At 35.1% G+C, this 21,712-nt stretch overlaps 1 protein-coding gene across 2 annotated transcripts in view; it reads right to left on the reverse strand.

Moving 5' to 3' along the window:
* Positions 1-480: 480 nt before the first annotated feature.
* The window catches only part of ASUN (asunder spermatogenesis regulator), a 50,841-nt gene continuing 29,609 nt past the window's right edge, over positions 481-21,712 (reverse strand). Inside the window, exons 7-17 of one of the 2 annotated variants that reach the window (XM_006866957.1) lie at positions 17,707-17,835; positions 15,972-16,056; positions 12,490-12,579; positions 12,239-12,328; positions 10,925-11,103; positions 9,640-9,810; positions 9,226-9,380; positions 8,596-8,826; positions 6,760-6,899; positions 3,072-3,207; positions 481-833 (exon numbers count right to left, since the gene is read on the reverse strand). In XM_006866957.1, coding sequence (XP_006867019.1) covers positions 794-833; positions 3,072-3,207; positions 6,760-6,899; positions 8,596-8,826; positions 9,226-9,380; positions 9,640-9,810; positions 10,925-11,103; positions 12,239-12,328; positions 12,490-12,579; positions 15,972-16,056; positions 17,707-17,835 — 1,446 coding nt within the window. In that variant the 3' untranslated portion in view covers positions 481-793. The remainder of the gene's footprint in view (positions 834-3,071; positions 3,208-6,759; positions 6,900-8,595; positions 8,827-9,225; positions 9,381-9,639; positions 9,811-10,924; positions 11,104-12,238; positions 12,329-12,489; positions 12,580-15,971; positions 16,057-17,706; positions 17,836-21,712) is intronic. The other variant, XM_006866958.1, reaches the window with a different exon arrangement.

Raw genomic sequence — 21,712 nt, forward strand, 5'->3', positions numbered from 1 at the left:
AAAGAAGTATGTGAAGAAGGCTCACCAAGCACACATGCTCTAACCATGGCATTTCTGAGACAAGTAGACCAAGATTCTATTCAGAGATAAGAGAAGTAACCTAGGAACATTCATTCTAAGTCTGTAAAATAATCTCCTTTATGCTTCCCTTTCTGTATGAAAAGTGAGTGAGTGGTAAATGTTTAGCAGAAAACAAACTAACATTTTCCAACACTGATAAATATAAACTGAGAACAACTACCTAAAAATGTTGCTTTTAAATTAAGACATTTGTGTAATCATTTAAAACAAAATATAAAAACAAGTTTTAAAATCTTGCCTATTAATCACTGTGTGACGGCAATGAATAGGCAAGATTTTACATATTTTAAATAAATATTGTAAATCTTACCTAAATTTTGATCATATTTGAAAAAATTTCCAAATACTATTGTCAATCATTAAATAAATACCATTTTTTTCTAAAGTAATACACCATTATTTTGTATTTCAGGTATCTTAACAGTTTTATTTCACAAAGAGAAGTCTAAGAATTTTTTTAAAAGACATTTTCAAAGGAGACACCCTTTACCATAAAATAAATTTGTATAATTTGGGAGAATAAATCTAAAATGTATATTTTTGACATATGTGCCAATTTTACAATTAGTACAAAAAAGATAAAGTTAGCTGAAATTTTTAGAAATGTAAAAACCAGGCAACCTAACTATACAATCTTGCTGTAAAAGTACTTATATCAAAGTCTGCACAAAATATTTATGCAATATGCCAATTTAGTTCCTCAAGTCACTTTTCACTGCCGGCTGGCTTTTCCATTTTCTGTTGTCTCCATCCTGAAAAATAGGCAAAAAGGAAGAGTTGGTAAAATAAAACTCACACTAGCTACCCATATTTTTTTCTATTTCATTATCTTTCACATGAAAATTAAAATCTAACCTACTCATAGGCAAGAACAACCTCAGTACCAGACAGGTACTAACTTTAGGGTTCTTCTACTTAGTCCAAAGTCATCGTTTTACACATGAGTGAAAACTGAGGCCCAGAAAGATGAAGTGACTTTCCCAAGGTTACATTTCAAAGCCCACTGTTTTTCTCACACTGCCATCTTCCCACTCCAGTAAGAACTTTAAAGGGATCATGTGATAAAGGATTTATTTTCTTTTCCATTACATTCCTTTACCAATAAGATGATTTCTTCTTTAAAAATAAAAAAAAGAGTAAGATAATCAGACCAATTTATTTGATTAAAATCAATATACTAAAACCTTTATTACTTAATAGGAAACTATTTTCCCAGTTATTTTATACATCTCATGAAAGGCCTATGTGGCACTGTATGACAAGCACTGGACTGCAAGGTCAATTTGAACTGCAAAGTCAGCAATTCAAACTCACCAGCCACTCCTCAGAAATCGTATACTGGATTGCTATGAGTAGGAACTGACTCAACAGTACTTAACAACAATGAAGAGGTTTGGGAAAAAATTCTGCTATCTTTCACTTTTTTTAAATTCTATTTTTCCACTAATTTTTAAAGCATCTTTGTATTAAGTGTTATATAGTAATAATATTTTGCTCTATGATTTTTCTCTCTATGAGATTACTGAGTACAGGAATTCCCCAGATTACAAATGAGTTTAACTTCTAAACATGTGTTTAAGTCTAATTTATATGGAAATTGGAAAGTTAGATGCAATTCGTATCTAATGTTAGTCAGATATTTGTCTTAGTATGAGGGTAAGGCAAAAGTACCACTACAAAATCATAGAAACTTTTATTAAACCGAAACATCAACATGTGAAGCTATTGTTTCCATTTCTCTAAGGAGTCCTGGAGTGGCACTGTGGGTTAATGCGCCAGACTGCAAAGCCATTTGAACTGCAAGCTTGGTCAAGCTTACCAGTTGCTCCTCGGAAACCCTATACAGGGTTGCTATAGGTCGGAACCGACGCGACAGCATTTAACAACAACCCCTTCACCCAGCTGTTCTTGGATTTGTTTTTGTTAAGAGTTGTTGAGGAACAAAAAGAAGTTTGAAAGGACAAGAGCAGGGCTGTAGGGTAGATGGGGTAAGGTTGCTCAATGGAATTCTCAAATGAGCAGGTGCACTGCTGTGATGGAAAAAGGTCCTTGGCACAACTTTTTTTTGTTTTTTCACCAATGCAGTTTTCAATTTTCTTAAAACTTCATAGTTAAGCACACATGATTGTCCTGTGTCATTCAAGAAAATCTTTCAAAATTACTCCTCTGAAATTCCAAAAAACAGTCACCATAACCTTTTTTTTTTTTTTTTTAATGTTTTATTATGAGTTATGTGATAGTTTACCACCATAACCTTTTAGTCTGACTTTTCTGAATTTAACTGGCTCAGTAGATTCTCAAGTGTTGTGATTGGACCTTGTTTGGAAAGCACCCTGATGAGACTAAGACAAATGTGTTACTGAGAGAACATGTCTGCATTCATTCACTGATGGTAATTTAAATAGCATTCACACTGTTTAAACACTTTTTGACTTACCCTCACAAAGTGTATTACGTGTAAAAAACACCAAAGAAACACTTCCAGGTACACTAAAACATCTTAACATAATAATATAAAAATATTAATTTGTTGTGAGTCACACAATCATGCCTATCTGTTATTATGAACCATTGTACATACCTGAATTTTTTAATATAATAGGTTTCATAGGGGTTGGGTCCTAACTACAGGTTCTAAGTAACTATGATGTTCATAATCTGGAGACTGCATATCTATTTTAAAAACTGCTCTAACGAGCCAAGTACTTTCAGGTTTATAATCAGTATGATTAGACTTTCCACAAGTACTAAGAACAAAAGAAATTATTTTCTTTTCTGCTTAAAAATAACACATTATCAGCAGTTTAGCTCAACAAATCAAGGGCAAAAGTTACAAAAATAATGAAAAGAGCTCTTTCCTAGAATTGTCATACTAATAGTCCACTACTGTTCTATGAATTTGGAAATTGCTAAACACAACATACAAACAGCTTATTATGGCATGATACAGGCAATTATCAAAACCAGTTACTACAATAAATAATACAAACCCATTTTCCTCTTTAAGATGTTGATACAACTCAGCTCTGTTATTAACAGAGTTCAAACGTCCAGCAAACTCTTGATGCTTTCTGGAATTAGCAGTATTAATTCTATTACTCCACAATGATAATAAGGATACTGGTCCTGGTGTTTCATTTGAAAAACAAAAGAAAAAAATCAAGGTAACATTACTTTAAAATGCCAAAATTTAACAATTCTACCTTACACTGCTCATTTTTTAAATCATCCTCTAGTCAAGGTAAAATCATCTTCCTTTTATTCTACTCTAATTAGAAAAATCTCTGTAACTCTTTAAAACATATCAATTTAATGTGACACATTTGCTAGGCCCTTCTTGACACAGGATAATTACATGAAGTTAACCACTTGACATGTCAAGAAATGCCTTTATTCTACCTTAGCTATAGATTGATAGTTTGTCTGGGTATGCAATTCTATGATTAAAAAACACATCTCCATATTTTTTAAAGAAATTTTTCATTGCACTACATCTCCCAGTAGTACGTTTTTTTCTTTTAAGTTTTTAACGTGAATTGAGTGATAGTTTACATGAGAGAACATCAGTTTTATACTCATCATTTCATTGCAATGATTATAATCTTATCCATGCACCATCATTCAACAGTGTTTGCTTTTATTCCCTCTGTTGTTTTTCTTTTAGGGGGTGGGCAGGGGATATACACAAAAACACTCAGGAATATATAATCATTTAAACAACTAAAGGGCACATTGTGCAAGCCTGCCTCCTGGCTGCAGGTACACAGTCTTTCTCTTTCCATGAGTCTACAGTCCTTAGATGCTCTATTTCTCCAAGTCCTCATCTCTGCCTTCATCTTTGCTGTTGCTGTTTCTCTGGATAGGGTTCCACACTCCATTCATGCTCTTCTCCCTTGATGGTCCTAGGGTCCTCTGTTCCTGGACTATAAGAGTAACTACTTCCCCTTTCTGCTACAGAACTTCTACTGTTACTTGACAGTCACAACTTACCACTGAATCACAAGATTCTTATCCTCCTATCTTTTCAACAGACCAATCGAGACAAGATGAAAACTATTCAGTGGGGATTCTACCCTCCCCCACTCACTCTGAAACTAAACTCACTCTTGAAAACTTGTAAGTCAGTCACTTTATGCTTTTATAACCATCCTCCCAAACCCCCATTTTAGGTAGCCAATGTGTAAGTTGCCCATCCCTATCAACCCTGTGTACAGAGGGGATAGGATTGATATTTGATGTGAAGACTCCTTTTCTTCTCAGTTGATACTCTGAGCTACTACATCCATAAGTATAGGTCAAGTTCATCAAACTATAGCAATTTACACTTGTTTCATCAAAAACTTCTTCTTTTTTTTTCTTCAAATCATCCTCTAGTCAAGTTCTGATCATCAAGCCCACGGAAACTAGATCAAATTGGTATTATCTACAAGTTTGGGCATTCTTGTGTGTCTCCCCTCACTTTGTATCAGCTGGACTCTTCACTCTCAGCTTTAGCCCTCCATGGCTATGTCCTTGTCCGTAGGCTCAGGAGTCCCCAGGTCTCACTCTTCAGATCAGCCCTTCCTCTTCTTTTATCTCCAGGTCAATGGGAGTCTATGGAATGTGGGTGAATTCAGCTCTTTCCTTCATTGCTGCCTTTCCCCCTCCTCTTCCACTCACCAGTAGACCAATGTGGTTGCCAGCAAGCTTACAGTCCTGCTCATGTGTTCTCTTTGAGTTTCGATCTTGGAGGGGGGGTTGTCCCAAAAGGACTTGACTGTTTGCCTTGATGGCTCCCCAGTGAACAACTTGGTTTTCTTGTAGTAGCCAATCAGTCGGTCATTTTTGATTTTTGGAGTTTTTCTGTTGGTCTTTCTTTCAAGAAGTATCTTCTGTTCCTCTACCTGTTCTAGGCTTGTCTCCAGCAGTATTTTGAGAAGTTTGAAGAATTTCTGATTCCTGATTCTTTGTATGTGATCTATTTTTAATTCTTGGGAAGAGGGGATCCGTTAGAACTCCAATCCAAACCATTTGCTATTGAGTCAATTCCAACTCATACCAACATCCATGTGTCAGATAGAAGTGGGCATCATAGGGTTTGCAAGAGATGATATTTTTGAAGTACATCACAGGCTATTTTTCCAAGGTGCCTCTTCTGAGTGGACTTGAATCGAGAGACCTTTGGTTAGTAAACAAACACTTAAACCATTTGCACCACCAAGGAATGCCTGTGTACAACAACAGAAATATATAAAAAGCAAATAAGTGTTCTTTCTCCTTAGAATGAACCACCAGTCACTGCAATCTGACTAGTCCTTGGGTCTTAAGGAAAAGCAAGGCATGGATTAAGAGGAGGCGAGTTATTTTCATTAGAAGCAAGACAGCAACCTTTTGGCAAGCCATTTACCCTAAGAAGTCTAAATCTACTTTACTTTCAAAATAAGTAAGGCCTAGAATCATTTACAATGCCTAGAATTTCTTCAAAAGGAAATTCAACCTATCAGTGAATAACAAAACATAACATCCTTTACAATGAAAATATTGTGCAAAAATAATACCTTCACTAAAATTTATTCACATTTTATGAAGTTAAATAAAAACATATTAAAGCATTGCTATAAAAATCACAGAAACGTTTATTAACAAAAATATCAAATGTGACGCTATTTTACTTTGCCAACATCTCCTCCATCTAGGTCTCCATTAACTCCAATCTTGCTTCAAAGACTTGATGGAAAGATAAGCTCTTTGACGTAGCTGACCTCCTTACACTACTTTAGGAACCCATAGAACCAAAAGTTTGCTGAGCCCAAGATGTTCGCTTAAAAATGAACATGCCAAACCATGTGATATCTCAGCTTCAGTAGTTATGATCAATAGTAGTTCTACAGTCTTCTTACACCAGTTTCTTGAGTATCAGCAAGTTTCTTTATTCACCCAGATTTGACGGTCTTCCTTTAATTGTCTCACCTTTGAGGTCTTCTCAACCTTTCTTAAAACATATGATCCATCTAAATCTGTTTTATACAAGGCATCATTCCTGTAAACTTGTTGCATGGCTTAAATGACTGGGGAAGATGTCCACTTGAGTTTTGTTAAAAATTTGACAATAGCTCTGACCTCAAAATCTTTTTTTTTTCCATGGCACTAAAAGCATCTATTTTCTTAAGAGAGTCCGGACAAGACTAAGACAAGTGTATTACTGAAAGAACTTGTCTGCATCTATCCATTGATCACAGGATCACAGAGACATGCTTAAACACGTTTGGCTTGTAATAAACCCGGGCATGTATTAACTGGCATTTTTTACTTAGTCTTATATTTTATCAAGAAATGAGTAATATCTGATCCTTCCTTAAGTTCTGTAAGATTTTAGGGAAAATATTTTGTCCTTAACAATCCAGCATTTAGTATAGTGTCAAGAAAATGAACTGATTCAAATTTGTATAATTATTAAAAAACAAAAACAAAAACAAAACTAACTTTATTTAAAAAAATGCTTATTTACCAGAGGCTTCATAAATGAAATATAACACTTTTTCTTTAGTATTTGCTGCCTATATTTCCCAAAGCTGTAGACAGAGGTTCACAACAGTACCCAGAAACAGTTCAAAGCTCTTCCTCATATATATACAACAATAATAATCAACACTGCACAAAGCACAGCTAAATTGAAAACCTCTTTACTTTCCACTTTACCTTTTGATTTTTCCACTGGTGGAGTTTCATCTATTTCAACAAGGGGCTTTTTGTTTGGAGGTTCTGGGGAATCAGGTGAATCTTTTATAATCTCAGATTCAGCCAATTCTTCTTTTCCACGTTCTAAAATTCCTTTTAATCTTTTAAGAGGAAAATATTAAATTTAAAAATTTAAATTTTTAGTAGTTGAAATAATTAAACTAGACTTTGCACAGTAGTTTTAATAAAAGACAGCTGCTCTTACAAATTAAACCTCATGGCTAATCTTAGGACTAATCAGAAGCTAAATCACAATCTAAAACCAGGTAAGAAAATATAATGAATTAAACAGGCTTCCTTTTTCTTCATAGTAACGTAGTAATTTGGTAATGCAATTAACTGCAAAATTTATTTTAATGGAGGACTTGAAGCTAAAATTAGAAAGGTTAAAAAAAGATCTTAAGAATAAACTTGACAATTTTCATTTTTAAACACGGACAAAATTCTGTTTCAAATTACAAATCACATTATGAAATCTACTAGCATTTATTCGCTAATCTGCAGGAACCTAGTTTCATTCTACAAGTTAGCAACTCCACTATATACTTATTTTAAGTTTCCCCAGAGCACAGAAACACTTTCAAAACATACAAGGCTACACTTGGAGCCCTCAGTGGGGTATAAATGAGGAATACTTTTTTTTTTTGCCCTCTTCTTAATGTGAGCCAATTCTGCTTCAGAAATTTAGTAGCCATACACAGGATGTGAATTAATTTCTAAAGTCAAAGAGAGTAAGTGTTCTACTGATCTATGGGTGAAAGACTGTCAGAATTAGTTTAAAAATATTCCAGTGATGAAGAGGGGATGGTGGCAAGGGGAATACACAAGGATATATATGAAATGAGATTTGTCAAGAATTGACAATTGTTCAAGATGGATGTGGAAACTATTTATTCTACTTTCGTACGTGTTTAAATTCTCCATAATGAAAAGTTTTGTTTCAAAGGAATTTTACTGCACTGACATACTTACTTGGTTTTCTGCCTGATTTCTGGGAAAGAGGTGGAAGATGTGTGGATGTATTTTTATTTATAACCATTTTTTGTGTTACATATGTAACACAAATGTAACCTTGGCACCATTATGTAACTCACCAAAGAAAAGAGAGTATACCAATGAAGAATGGGTTGCACAATTAAGACTCTCTGCTCTTCCTCTATGTTCCAAAGGGTACCTGTGCCAATTTTTATAACAGTACTTTCTGCACTTAGTCTAATCACTGACTGCCTTGCTTGTCTCTACTACAACCCTGCACATTCTTTCAGGGCAGAGATTTTATGCCAGATGTCTGCCGCATCACAGACATTCACTAAATATTTACTGAATACAGAAAACCATGTCCTCAAAGTTCATAATACATAAAGTAAACACTGATACCAAACTTCATGTATTATTATTTTCAGAATTAGGAAAAATTGACACAATTTTTGCCTTCAACAACAACAAAATGATGTATGTCATGCAATAACAAATGCCAAGGTATGAGGAGAAAGTAAAGCTTAAAGAGTAATGGTTATGTGTCAACTTGGCAGGGACATAATTCTTATTGGTTTGGCAGTTACGCAATAATGAAATTTGACAATTATGTACTGATATAATTTAGCAGTTACATAATGATGTAGTCATCCTTCATTTTGTAACTGAAGTGGTGAACCACCATTTATGGATAACATCAATTTTTGCACTAACAACCTGGTCTTTGGAACACAGCCATGTCAGTAAGTGAGGTCTGCAAGTATAAACATGCTAACCACAGAATGCAATATGCCACAGTTTATATTAACACCAAGAAGTCACCTCTCTGAATCTTGCCAGGATTTTTCCTGTTCATAATCTTTCACTGCTTTCTCAGATTTGTCTTCTTTGTCCTCCCTCTTCCTTCCTCGTTTTTTTCGTTCTTCTTCTTCTGGGGGCTTGCTCCTACACGCCATCAGACATTCCAAGACTCTCTGATGTTTCTCTGAGTTGTTAATATGGGCTCTGACAAGAGTTTCTAATTCATTCCACATGATACGGTATTGTTCATCTCTACAGTAAAGAAAATTAAAATTTGTATTTTCTTAGAAACATTCTAACATTAAACTGTCGTTTGCTACTAGTAAAGAGAAAGGAACTAATACACACAGATTTCTTTAAACTTAAACCCATTTCTAGCAAGCCAATTCAGACTCAGGCAACCTTGTTTATTTCACAGACTAGAACCCACAGGATACTGGGCAATTAACGTGGTGTTCTAAGTTAAAATGTATTCAGTTCTGCTAGTCTATAAATTATTTTATCTCGGTCATTTGCATACATACACACACACACACACACACACACACACACACACACACACCAAACATAATTTATGAACAGAATGAGTCAGCTTAAAAACAACACATAACTAGTAAATGTGATGCGTTAGAAAGTATGAAAAAAAACTACCTTTTAGGGCCTTTTCCCCTCGTACCAACTGTGGAAATTGGCAAAGGATCATTTTTTCTTTCCATGTCAACTAAGTTGTATATTGTTTTCTGACAGTTTAACACATCTTCTTCTGTCAAAGATTCTTTCACAATAACACTGGCCAATGGGACTACCTGTTAGATTTTTTTAGAAAGAACACAGAAAATATGTCTCAAAAAACATGATACCATCCATCAAACAGCAAATCACCTAGACAGAATTTCAACTCATCTTAAAGATACAGCAAGAGAATCTATAACCACTACTTCAATGTTTCATTATTTATGTACTTCATTAATTGAAAAATCATGTAAGTTACATGTTCTGCAACTTGTTTCCATAAAGAAAATATAGCTAGCTTAGCAGAAAAGTTGAAACTACTTAAGTACTTACTGCTTGCATGTTGAAAATGGTGGTCTGTGAAATAATCATAGGCCAGTAGCGGGTGTGTTTTTCTAACTGATCTTTTGCTCGTTCCAAAGGGACCTCAAGACTTCCATCGATTTTATATCTGGGGTCTAGAAAAGGAGTTAATCTGTTTTCCCTCATAAATTCACCAAAATCCTAATGATAACCAAATAAGAAAAAAATTAGACACTGTTTTCTAATGCTTCCATATGGATTACATGTATGTAAAAGCCTGCCTCCCTCACAGCTTCTTGCTCTGTGGTTCACTGCAAAGCATTTTCTCTAAAACTGCTGCTTTCCATCACTCCTTTCCTCCCCTACTTTGAACATAAAACTCATCAGCTTTTCTTCAGTGGAGACAAAGAAATGCAAAAATGAATTCCTGGTACTTCTGCTTTATAAAACTAAGGAACACTTGTTTTTCTTCTCGGACTGTGAACCTAAGGGTCAGCAGTTTGAAACTACCAGCTGTCCCACGGGAGAAAGATGAGGCTTTCTGCTCCTGTAAGGATTTACAGCCTCGGAAACCCTGTACAGGGTCGCTATGGGTTGGAATCGACTCGACAGCCCTTAACAACAATCTTCACATAATACCAAAATGTTAAGTGTTTATCTCTGAATGGTAAAATTATACTTTATTAAAATATCTGTATTCTCCACATCTTCTATAATGAATAACTAGGATTTTCCTTTATTTTAAAAAAATATGCAAGAAGAAGAAGGAAAAAAAACCTAATCAAAAGTAAATACTTACAGTACATAACACTGTGGTAAACAAAGTATATTTATATACATTATTAATTTTCATAACCACCGTAAAAAGTAGTGATAAAAAAACAGATGCGAAAGAAGGGAGCAGGAATAAAAAGTTAAAATCAGGAAACAGAATTTCTTCCAAAAAGAAACACAATTTCCTTGGTATGCTGATCTATTCCTTTTCCAAAAATACACAAGTTAATGGTGGTATTTCAAAGGAGCAGCAATACAAATATTCCAGTGTTTGTTTGTTTCATTTAAGACGACAGAAATTTTATCAGTTTCCTTTCTTTCCTATATTTTCAGTGTGCTAATGCCATCACATATTTCTCAGAATATGCAGAATACATAAGGAAGACTACATGGTGAACAAGTATTACAGGAAATTCATCTGATTAGATAATCAACTTTGATCAAACTTCTTTCACAGATCCTAGCATATAACAGACTCTAAATGGATACTTTCTAAAAGATAATCAATTTATAAGATAAAACTTATATATTAAAGCCTTACTGTAATCCGGTAGTCTGTAACTCTTCCTCCACACCCTTCACTAATTGAAGGAGGATCTTCTAGAATAGATCGAGAACTGCTGAGAACATGCAGAAAAATCTCTCCTCCATGGCTACTAAGCATATGACTAATGACTTTGGAACCTGACTTGCGTGGCTGTTCCAATAAAACAGAACGACCTGTCAAAAGCAAGATTACTCTATCAATAGTGAAACTCAAATGGACGCTGACTTTTCTCTTTAATATTTATGCCTAGATTTTTCATTTGAGCCCTGCATTTTAATCAGCACTACTAGTTGATCATATCTCTGTTTCAATTCTTAAAAATCTGAATTCTCATCTTAGCTATGTCTTGGCCATTTCAAGTTAAAATAGTTATATGGACAATTTTTCAAAACAAGTACCGTGGTCTCTGGTCCTATGTTTGGTTGTGCTGCTATTCAATTACAAGTTCACACAAAATTTTCCTCCAAGGCATCAAGAAGGAAAATAAGACAACCGCTGCGTGATCCTCAAGTCAGCAATACTACAGAGCATTTGGAAAGAGGGCACAGTCTCTATTCATTTCAGCAATACTCTCTCAATGCCATTTTTATACTAACTAGGTTCTATTTCATTAAGTCCAAACACTGTTTAATCTGTACTTAATGTAACAATAAACTTAATTCGTATGATAAAGGCAGAGTGACTTTTTAAATTGGTTCTAAAACCTAGCTGATCATAACTATCATCACACCAGGAGATCCTGTAGAATTTTGATTTTGTAAATGTAACCCAATAATTTTGATTTTTAAAAAAACAGTTTCACACAAGGAAATATAAATTTAAAAAGGATGATGTAGTATAATAATAAAAATATAATGTCTATTTAAGAAGGCATAGTAGTCAAACAAAAACAAGTCTATACATACTTAGTAATTTAAAATTCCATTCGTTTTTTCAATTGAATTGATTCTTAAAATACAATAGACCAAGATAAGTAGTATGCATTCTCTTCCAAAAAGAAAGAAAAAAAATCAATTTACATTCTAAAGATCAAGATTTTAAAATTATATATATATTTATAAAATAAAATGTCCTTAGGCACAACAGCCTAAACACCTAAAGCAATCTTAGTTTTAAACCTTAACTCTTACTTTCAAACCTTAGTTAAACTGTTGAAGATTATTTCTAATTATGTAACTTTAAAATAGTTTTAGGGGAAATAGTGGCTAGACTTTATCGAATAAAATAGCTTTCCACATTTCAAGAATTCATATATCCACATATTCTCACTTGTTATTTCAGCTAAAGTCATTAAATGATGAAAGTTACCATTGAGAAGAAAATTAGTAAGGCAGGAAGAAGGTCTACTATTTACATCTACAGGTGAAATCCGATATGCTCCAGTACAATAATGTAACTCTGAAATAGAAGAAAATACTGATTTGAAAGAATATAAAGAAATATTCCCACATTAAAATTTTTTTTAAAAAGCTCCAAAACACAAATTAACTGATACTTGTACAATCTTCAAAGAACCTTTTTCACTGATTGTTTTCCGTCAATTATTTAAAAATACCTACCAATATGATTTGTCCTTGGTGTGCACCACTTTAACGTTACTGTCTCTTTAAATGGGCCTTCTCTACTGCTGCCACCTAAGTGAGTGTCACCTTTACAAACAAATCAGACAAACAGGAATATTACTAAATAGAACACAAGCTTCAAATTATATACCAGAGCTTTCCAAATGATTCTAAGGATTGTTAAAGAAAATATACTTCTGGGAGAGAAGAACCCTAGAAAAATGCCAATGAGTTTGAATATTAGCTAAGATGAATGTAAGTATTCAAATTTCCTCCAAATGAATTATTAACTAAATTAATCGTTTCAGTCAATTGCACTGAAAAAAATCAATAACAAAAACTTAAAGAACTTTTCAAGAATCTACAATTGCTCCAGGTCTCCCACTAGTTGTTGTTAAGTGTCATGGAGTCAGTTCCGACTCACAGCGACCCTGTATAGGGTTTCCAAGGAGGGGCTGGTGGGTATGAACTGTTGACCTTGCAGTTCACAGTCCAGTGCTGATCCTACAGCATCACATCAGAAGTCTCCCAATAGTACTGGATAAAATATCACAGGGCTAAGTATTCAAGAAATGCACAATTAATTATATGAATCCTAATGAGTCTATTTAGAAGAAATAAAAAATAAAGAATCTAGAAAACTAGTATATAAGGAGATACAACAGTGAGCAATTTTTGCCTTAGTGAAACTTATAATAAAGTATGAGAAATAAGTGTTAAATAATAATAAATGTAGAACTAACTATATAGATGGCAAAAGTTGTAAGGGAGATGTATACAGTGTGAAGAAAGCCTATTCAGAGAGACTTAATCCATTCAGGGAAGGCTTCCCTGAGAAGTGAAGACTGGTCTAAGTTCTAAAGAATGAGTAGAAATTGACTAAAGAAGTGGAGAAAAGAATATTCAGGCAAAGGAAATAGCAGGTGCCTAGATCTTGTGGCAGGAGAGAGAATGAAGAGTATCATATCATCATGAATGAAAGAAGAGAAGAAAGTATGCTGTGAGATTAGAATGCAAATACAGAGTACTTGAAGGCATTTAAATAATTTGGTCTTTATTATGAGGACAACAGAAAAGCATCAAAGGGCTTAAAGCTAAGGGCAACATAGTCAGGATTAGCATTCTGGCTAGTGGGTCAAGTGAATAGAGACAGACCATGTAGAAGACTACTATGGGATACTGTTACTGCTGTTGTAGTTGTTAAGTGCCATCAAGTTGGTTCTGACTTATACTGACCCTGAATAGGGTTTCCTAGGAGTGGTTGGTGGGTCTGAATCGCTGACCTTGTGATTTCTCCCACAGTGCCATGCCATGACCGTGGGATACTAGGTAAAAAAATAACAGGCTGGATTAGGGAGATTGGAATGTCCAATGTGGATAAATTTGAGCACTATGTAGTAGATAAAATCAAGGAAATGTGAAGATGGAATTAATATTCATCAAGGAAATGAGAACGAGAGAAATCGTTCAATGATGACTCTTGAGGTTTATGCCCTATATAACTGCAAAAACTATAGCTAAAGAACTTTAGAAGACCTGGGCACAACTCAAATTGGTTTGGACATTTGAATTTTAGATGCCTTAAAGACAACTAAGAGATGACAAGGTATCTCTTTCAAGACACAGGCAGTAAACTACATACATACGGTGATTAGGGGAGTCATCTGGGTTATAGTGTAACTACTCATACAAGTTGTTGTATGTGCCGTGGAGTTGGTTCTGACTCATAGAGACCCTGTACAGCATTTCCGAGGCTGAAATATTTACGGGAGCAGAAAGCCTCATCTTTCTCCTGTGGAACAGTAAGTAGTTTCGAACTGCTGACCATGCAATTAGCAGCCCGATTCGTAACCACTACGCTACCAGAGCTCCTTTTAAGTGGCAGCGTCAATGGACTCAAGCATGGCAACAATAGTGAGGTTGGCCCAGGACCGGGCAGTGTTTTGTTCTGCTGTGCATAGGGTCGCTATGAGTCAGTACTGACTTGATGGCACCTAACACCAACTCATACAAGACCCTGCTCTGATATCACATTCTCTAACTCTCAGAAGCATAATCACATAATCTCCTCTGTGTATGTGTCATACAGACATACGACAGGTCAAATCAACAGGTATTTTAAAGAAATAGATGTTACAAAGAGTTATTTTTAACCTTTCTCTAAGTAAAAAAAAATTATGTTTATTAGCTCTGGATTCCTAGTAATTTACACAAATTATATCTTTAAAAAATAACTTCTCTACTAATTTTCCTAAACAGATATGTATTTATCTTCATAGTTTTTCTTCTGCTAGCAATTCATATTAAGTTACATCCAGGATTCCTTATACATGTAGCAAACGTATAACTAGGTCACACTTTTGTAAACAGATGTATTGTCTTAGTTATTTAGTGCTGCCACAACAGAAACAGCACAATTAGGAGGCTTTAACAAACATTTCTTTTCTCACAATTTAGAAGGCTAGCAGTCTGAACTCAGTGTGTTGACTCTACGGGAAGGCTTTCTCTCTCTCTGAGGGATCTAGAGAAAGGTCCTTGTCTCTTGAGTTTCTGCTCAGGTGGGTTGGCATCTCTCTTCCCTTACTTCTGCTACTTAGTTTGTTTCTTCCTCTACTTTGCTTCCTAGCTCTTTTATACCTCAGCAAGCACTCTGCATTAACCTTGACTTACTTACATAACAAAGACAACCATTCAGCTATGGGATTACAAGCATGAAGTTTAGAGGTTAGGAATTATAACCCCTATTTTTTGGGGGGACACAAAATTTTAGCCATAATTTTTATCCAACATGATCAAAGTTAACCATTTACTTCTCTGATAACATCAGTTTAATACAGTAAGCATTCTCAAGTATTAGCCAAATATCAAAACTTAAAGGCTTTTAAAATGTCCTTCAAATCTTACAATAGCATTTAATTTTAGGATTCAATGGAATATTATTGTTTATCTAATTCAGTGACTTTAATTTACAAGTGTGTGAAGTAAAGTCTGGAAACATGAACACTTGCCAGCTGGTGGCTGCGCTTTAGCTAAAACCCAAGTCTTCTCCTATAACCACACCAATATAGTGGCCAAAGTCATGATTGTGAAGATGATATCTACTAACTGAATTCATTTTTAGAGGAAAAAAGCTAAATTTCACATAAGCGTGTTTCAGTCCAGGCAAGTGTAAGTCTAACACTCGTTCAGGTCTGCTTCTGTTCTTTCCCTACCCAGGGTTCCTTGCTTCAAAAAGAAACTATGACAAGACTGCAATGACTATCTTTCTCGGTATATGTCCCATTACCCAACTTTTACCCCAAAGTAAATTTTACAGAACACAAGTTCCATGGTCATTAGTAGGTGACATTGTCTGCTAAGTTTGATAAAGGCTGAATTAATAAAGTTTCGCAGCCTTGTTTACTAAAGAATTTCACAAGACTATTAATAAGCTTTCATATGTTGGATATCACAGAATAATCCTTTAAAATGTCTCTTACCACTTTTCAGGAAATCTACATGTGCATCTTTGTGATGAAGTAGCTCCACATCATAATTGGCAGATGTGTTAGCATGTTGTTCTTCCTTAAAGCAAATTTTAAAACAGCTGAATAATTTGGTTTTGCTTTCAAAATAATGAAGTTATTAAATATTCAACTTGCTTACTGCTTAAAGTAAAGTCAAATGCATTCAACGATAATTATCAATGATAAATGGTATAGTTTGTGCAGTAATTAATCTACTTAAAAATGCAATAGTTTTCCACAGCAATACGAACGCTTAAAAATTATTGACAATACAATGGTAGTAAAATAATGACTTTTTTTTTGCTTTCTATCACAATTAACATAGATGACTAATTCAGAAATTTAAGAAATTTATTTTTATTCCAAATGTATTATCTTGTCAACATTTTTAATGTAAAATACAATTCAAAGTTTTTATGAATGGAAACAGCTCTGTATAAAAAGAAAACAGCATCTTTATATTACTATAGCACATTAGCAAATGATTTTTATAAAAAACAGCAAATATAGAACTAATAAAAAAGTCTGGCAACTTGTTTTCACTATATATTAAGCAGGGATTTCAACACTATATATTTACCATAAAAGACAAAAATCATAGGGAGTTACACCAATGGCAAACAAATATGGTCAAAGGTAACAAATAGGGAAAGTATTTGTCAGCCTCAAGTATTTTTCCTATAATGAATATAAAATTATATATATTAAAATACACCTATTATGCTACTTTACTTGCTAATTACTTTTGCATCTGAAACATTCTACTGGGTAAGCCTACAATTTCTTTCAAAGAATCAGTCAGTAGTGGTGGTTGTATTGTTGTTAAGTACAGTCAAGTTGGTTCTGACACATAGGGACCCCGGCAGGGTTTCCAAGAAGGGCTGATGGATTACAACTGCCAACACTGCGGTTAGCAGTCCAGTACTTATCCTATAGCACCACACCAGGAAAATAGTAAAAAGATTACATTTTCATGGAATTTATTGGTGTTCATGGGTTGGTGATTAAAAAATGAAACTGAATTATATAAGAAAGTCAATTTGAAATTCTAGATAGACTGGCTATCTTCTATTTGTAGACATAGTCCATATAATTCAATTAAACTTCACTCAATAAAAAGTAGTATGTTCACTTACTATGAGCCAGGCATTGTACTAGTCCCAGACATTGAAATGATAATATTATGAAAATAAACAGGCAGCAAAATATTCACAAAGAAATCCATTTGTGAAATAATAAGACTCACATCTATATTTTTCAGTTACCGAGGAATAAACAAATATAAAATTATGAGTTACAAGCACCTTTATACTAGGTAAGTACGAACAAAAATATAGGAAATAAAAGATTCATTAAAATACACAAAGTAAAATCTAATAACACAACTCGAAGAAAAAGAATCACAGAAAAAAGTAATAATTTAGGATACAGCATAGTATTACTAAAAATGAGAATTAAAAAAAAAAACAAAAACTCATGATTTTATTAGGAAGGAAATACAGCATTTTGTTCTGTGATCCTTTCTTGATGCTTTTCAATTTTTACTGACCTGGTCAAAGACACTGAATGTGGGCTAGCAAAACAGAAAATATGACATGGGGGTAAAAAGTAAAGTTGGAATTAAAATAAATAAATAATACATGCTAAACAAATGTTTAAACACATTTTTTGAAGAGCCTTCAAAATAGCAGGTAAAACAACCACCAACCTTCATGGGAATATTTGTAATAGTAGTTGAAGCCAAATCAAAATGTTGCTGTACCAGAGTATTCAATTTGGTAGCAAGATGCCGTCCTGCACGAACACTATGGACTTCGCTGGTTAAAACTGCGGATAACTACAGAAAAGGAAGAAAGAAAAATAACCCCAAACGAGTTACGCATTATAACCTAGCACTAAATATTCTATAACCTATAAAAATATTTTTACTTTTTAAAATTTGGAAAACATGAAAAATTAAACACAGTATTTCTTTTGCAATAAATATTCATGCACTCATTCATTCAACAAATACTCATTAAATGGAACTTATTATATGCCAGAAACTTCATGAACCAGTACCTTCTCTGTCCTCTTAAAACTTAGAATGCAATACCCTTGATTTAAGATTTTATTTATAATTTTTACTTTGTAAGAAAAATCGATTTAAGGAGCTTTATAGAAATGTTGTAAAAAAAATACTTCACATACAGGGTTGCTAAGAGTTGAAAACAACTCAATGACACTTAGCAACAACAACTGACAGGACAAAACCCTGCAGATAAAACTGCTTATTAAGAATTTAACTACAAAAGATTCATAATCTAAGGTTATATTTGACATATTTACCAGGATAAGTAAAAAATTATCAGCACTGTGGTTATAATAAAACGTCTGTCCACATCCATAGCTGATGACAACCTTGAGCATGCATGTGAAATGATTCTGTTGAACAGACGAGTGACAGTGGATTATGTGGCAAATCATTTGTCAATCAGCCATGGCTCTGCCTATGAAATACTCTACGACAGATTTGGGTTTTGCAAAGTTTGTAGGAGATGGGTACTGAAATAACTCATGGAAGAGCATAAACTGAAGCGTTTGGACATCTGCAAACAAAATTTGGACCAATACTTGAGGGAAGGTAAAAGTTTCTTTTAAAAAATTGTTACTGGTGATAAGACATGGATTTTGATAGTAAACAACAGAGTATGGAATGAAAACATCCTCAATTGCCCACCAAGAAAAAGTTCAAAAGTCAACCATCAGTTTGAAAATTGATGCTTAGTCTTCTGTGATTCTCAAGGACCAGTGTTGGAACAGTATCAGGAAAAAGTTTCAACAATCAACAGTGCTCGTTACAGTGAGATGCTCACTGAAAAGCTGAAGCTTAAATTTAGGCTTAAATACAAGAGGACTGCTATCCAAGAGCATTGTGATGGTGCATGACAATGCACATCCACACACCTCTGTCCACAGTTGATACTCTGCAAATACTTCACTTTGAGGCCTAAAAGCATCCTCCCTAGAGTCCTGATCTTGCTCCAACAGACTTTCACCTGTTTGGTCCCCTAAAAGCAGCCCTTGGAGGACAAAGATTCACTTCTGATGAAGAAGTGAAGAGAGGGTGCATTTGTGGCTTGCAGCTAGCTCAGCCGAAAACATTTTTTTAATAAGGTAATGCAAAAGCTTGTTGATAATTTCAATCTGATGAACCTGACCTATACATACGAATGCAGTGACTCAAAAGAGGCAACAAATCCTTACAGCAAGAAACATCCCACCTCCTCCACACACAGAGTAGACAGAGATGGGCAACTTGGACATTGGATACCCAAATGGAGAGGGAGGGACTACAAAGGCAAGAAGTGACTGGCTTACAAGCTTTCAAGAGGGAACCTAGAGCTAGGGTGCATGGAGGAAGGCAGAATCACCATTGAGTACTATCCAATCTGTCTAGGTGGAGCAGATGAAATGAAATACAGATGGGTTACACGCGATACTGTAGTGAATAATGGTTATCAAGACGGATTGTGAGGGTTGGAAATGCAAAGGTAGACGTTTTGTAGCAAGGAACGGAGTGATTATTTCTCCAGTCTAGGAGCGGAGGAGGTCTCTGGGACCACCAATGGAGAAGGGCCGAGAGCGGGACCCTACCCAGAGAAGCAGAGATGCCTGAGATGGAGACAGAGACGATGACGTGGAGTGATGAAGCGGCTGGGGACTTTGGATCCAGAGAGGGAGAGGGACTGTGGGCCGAAGACTGGGAAAGGGGGGGGGGGGCGCGGAAGGTAGAGGACGGGTTTCTAGGATATACCCTTTGGTCAGAAGATGATCCATGGAGGGGATTGGAACCATGGCAATGAAATTATATATGATGGAATAAATGTAAAACTAAAGTTCTCTCATGTAAACTATCATATAATTCACAATAAAACATTTTTTAAAAATTTAATTAAAAAAAAAAAAAGCTTGTTGATAGCTGGACAAAGTGTATTGAAAAGCAAGGAGATTATATTGAAAAATTAACTATTTGCCTTTTCTAAAAGTTCAATCAAATAAATTGTAAAGCCAGAGTACAGATTAATTTTTGACTCACCCTCGTGTATTAAATTAAGCGAAACGAAAAACCAGAACATAAGAACACAAACATTAAATATAGCTATGTAAATGTGTTGTTGTTAGGTGCCACAGAGCCAGTTCTGATTCAGAGCAACCCTATGTATAAAACAAAATACTACCCAGTCCATCGCCATCCACACAACTGTTGAGATGTTTGACCCTATTGTTGCACCCACTGTATCAATCCATATCATTGAAGGCCTTCCTCTTTTTCATTGACTTATACTAAGCATAAGCATGATTTCCTACTATTCCAAATACGGCCCCTCCTGATATACAAATGTAAAGTATATGAGTAGTCTTGCCCATCCTTGATTCTAATGTTTTCCAACACAGATTTGTTTGTTCTTCTTACTATCCATAGTATATTTAATACTCTTTGCTAACACCATAACTCAAAAACATCAATTCTTCTTCGATGTTCTTTTATCACTGTCCAGATTTTGTATGCATATGAGGTGACTGAAAATACCACGGCTTAGGTCAGGCACACCTTAGTCTTTAAAACGATATCTTTGATTTTTGACACTTTAAAACCGTTTTTTGCAGATTCACACAATGCCCTATGTCATTTGATTTCCTAATTGCTGTCATGGCTGTTGATTGTGGATCCAAGGAAATGAAATCCTTGACAACTTTGGCATGTTGCTTATGGATCCAGTTGTGAGGATTTTTCCTTTATGTTGAGGTGTAATCCACAATGAAAACTGTAGGTGGTCTTTAACGTTCATCAGTTAGTTCTTCAAGTCCTCTTCACTTTCAGCAAGCAAGGTTGTGCCATTTGTACATCACAGGTTGTTAATGCACCTTCCTCCAATCTCAATGCTACTTTCTTCTTCAAATAGTCCAGTTTCTCAAATTATTGGCTTAGCAAACAAATGTATATGTATAGTGTAAAGACAATAATACCCTGATGTACACCTTTCCTGATTTAAAATCATGTAGTGTCCCCATGTTCTGTTCATATGACTGCCCTTTTTTTCTTCCAAATATAATTTATTCTACCACTTAGGAAAAGGTACATCTCTTCAAAGATGCAAATTTAGCTATTTTTATTACAACAGGTCTTCCTAGTTGCTGCAAATGATCTCGTAGAGAAGAACATCTGCTGCAGGTTCAATGACTGAGTCCCTCAAGGAGGTTTCCCAGGGTATCCTGTAGCCACTTACAGAAAATGATACTCTAGCCAGCCCTTACATTCATAGGAAGTATGGAAAATCAGCAACCTTGGACCCAAAAGCTGTCTGGTACAACACTAGATCTATGTTTTTTTAAACAATGTTTTATTGTGAATTATGTGGTAATTTACATGGAAGAACATTAGTTTTACATTCATCCTATTGTACATTGTTTCACTGCCATGGTTACAATCCCCTCCATGCATCATCAACCAACCAAAGGGTATACCCTGCAAGCCTGCCCCTGGTCATCAGCACACAGCTCCCCTCCCTCTCTGGGTCCAGAGTCCCCAGCTGCTCCATCTCGCCACGTCATCGTCTCTGCCTCCATCTCTGGCGTCACCGTTTCTCTGGGTAGGGTCCCGCTCTCTGCTCTTTTCCCTTAATGGTCCCAGGGACCTCCGCTCCTGGACTGCAAAGTCAACCACTCCCCTT

The sequence above is a fragment of the Chrysochloris asiatica genome, unplaced genomic scaffold (genome assembly GCF_000296735.1).
Source record: "Chrysochloris asiatica unplaced genomic scaffold, ChrAsi1.0 scaffold00098, whole genome shotgun sequence".
Lineage (NCBI taxonomy): Eukaryota > Metazoa > Chordata > Mammalia > Afrosoricida > Chrysochloridae > Chrysochloris > Chrysochloris asiatica.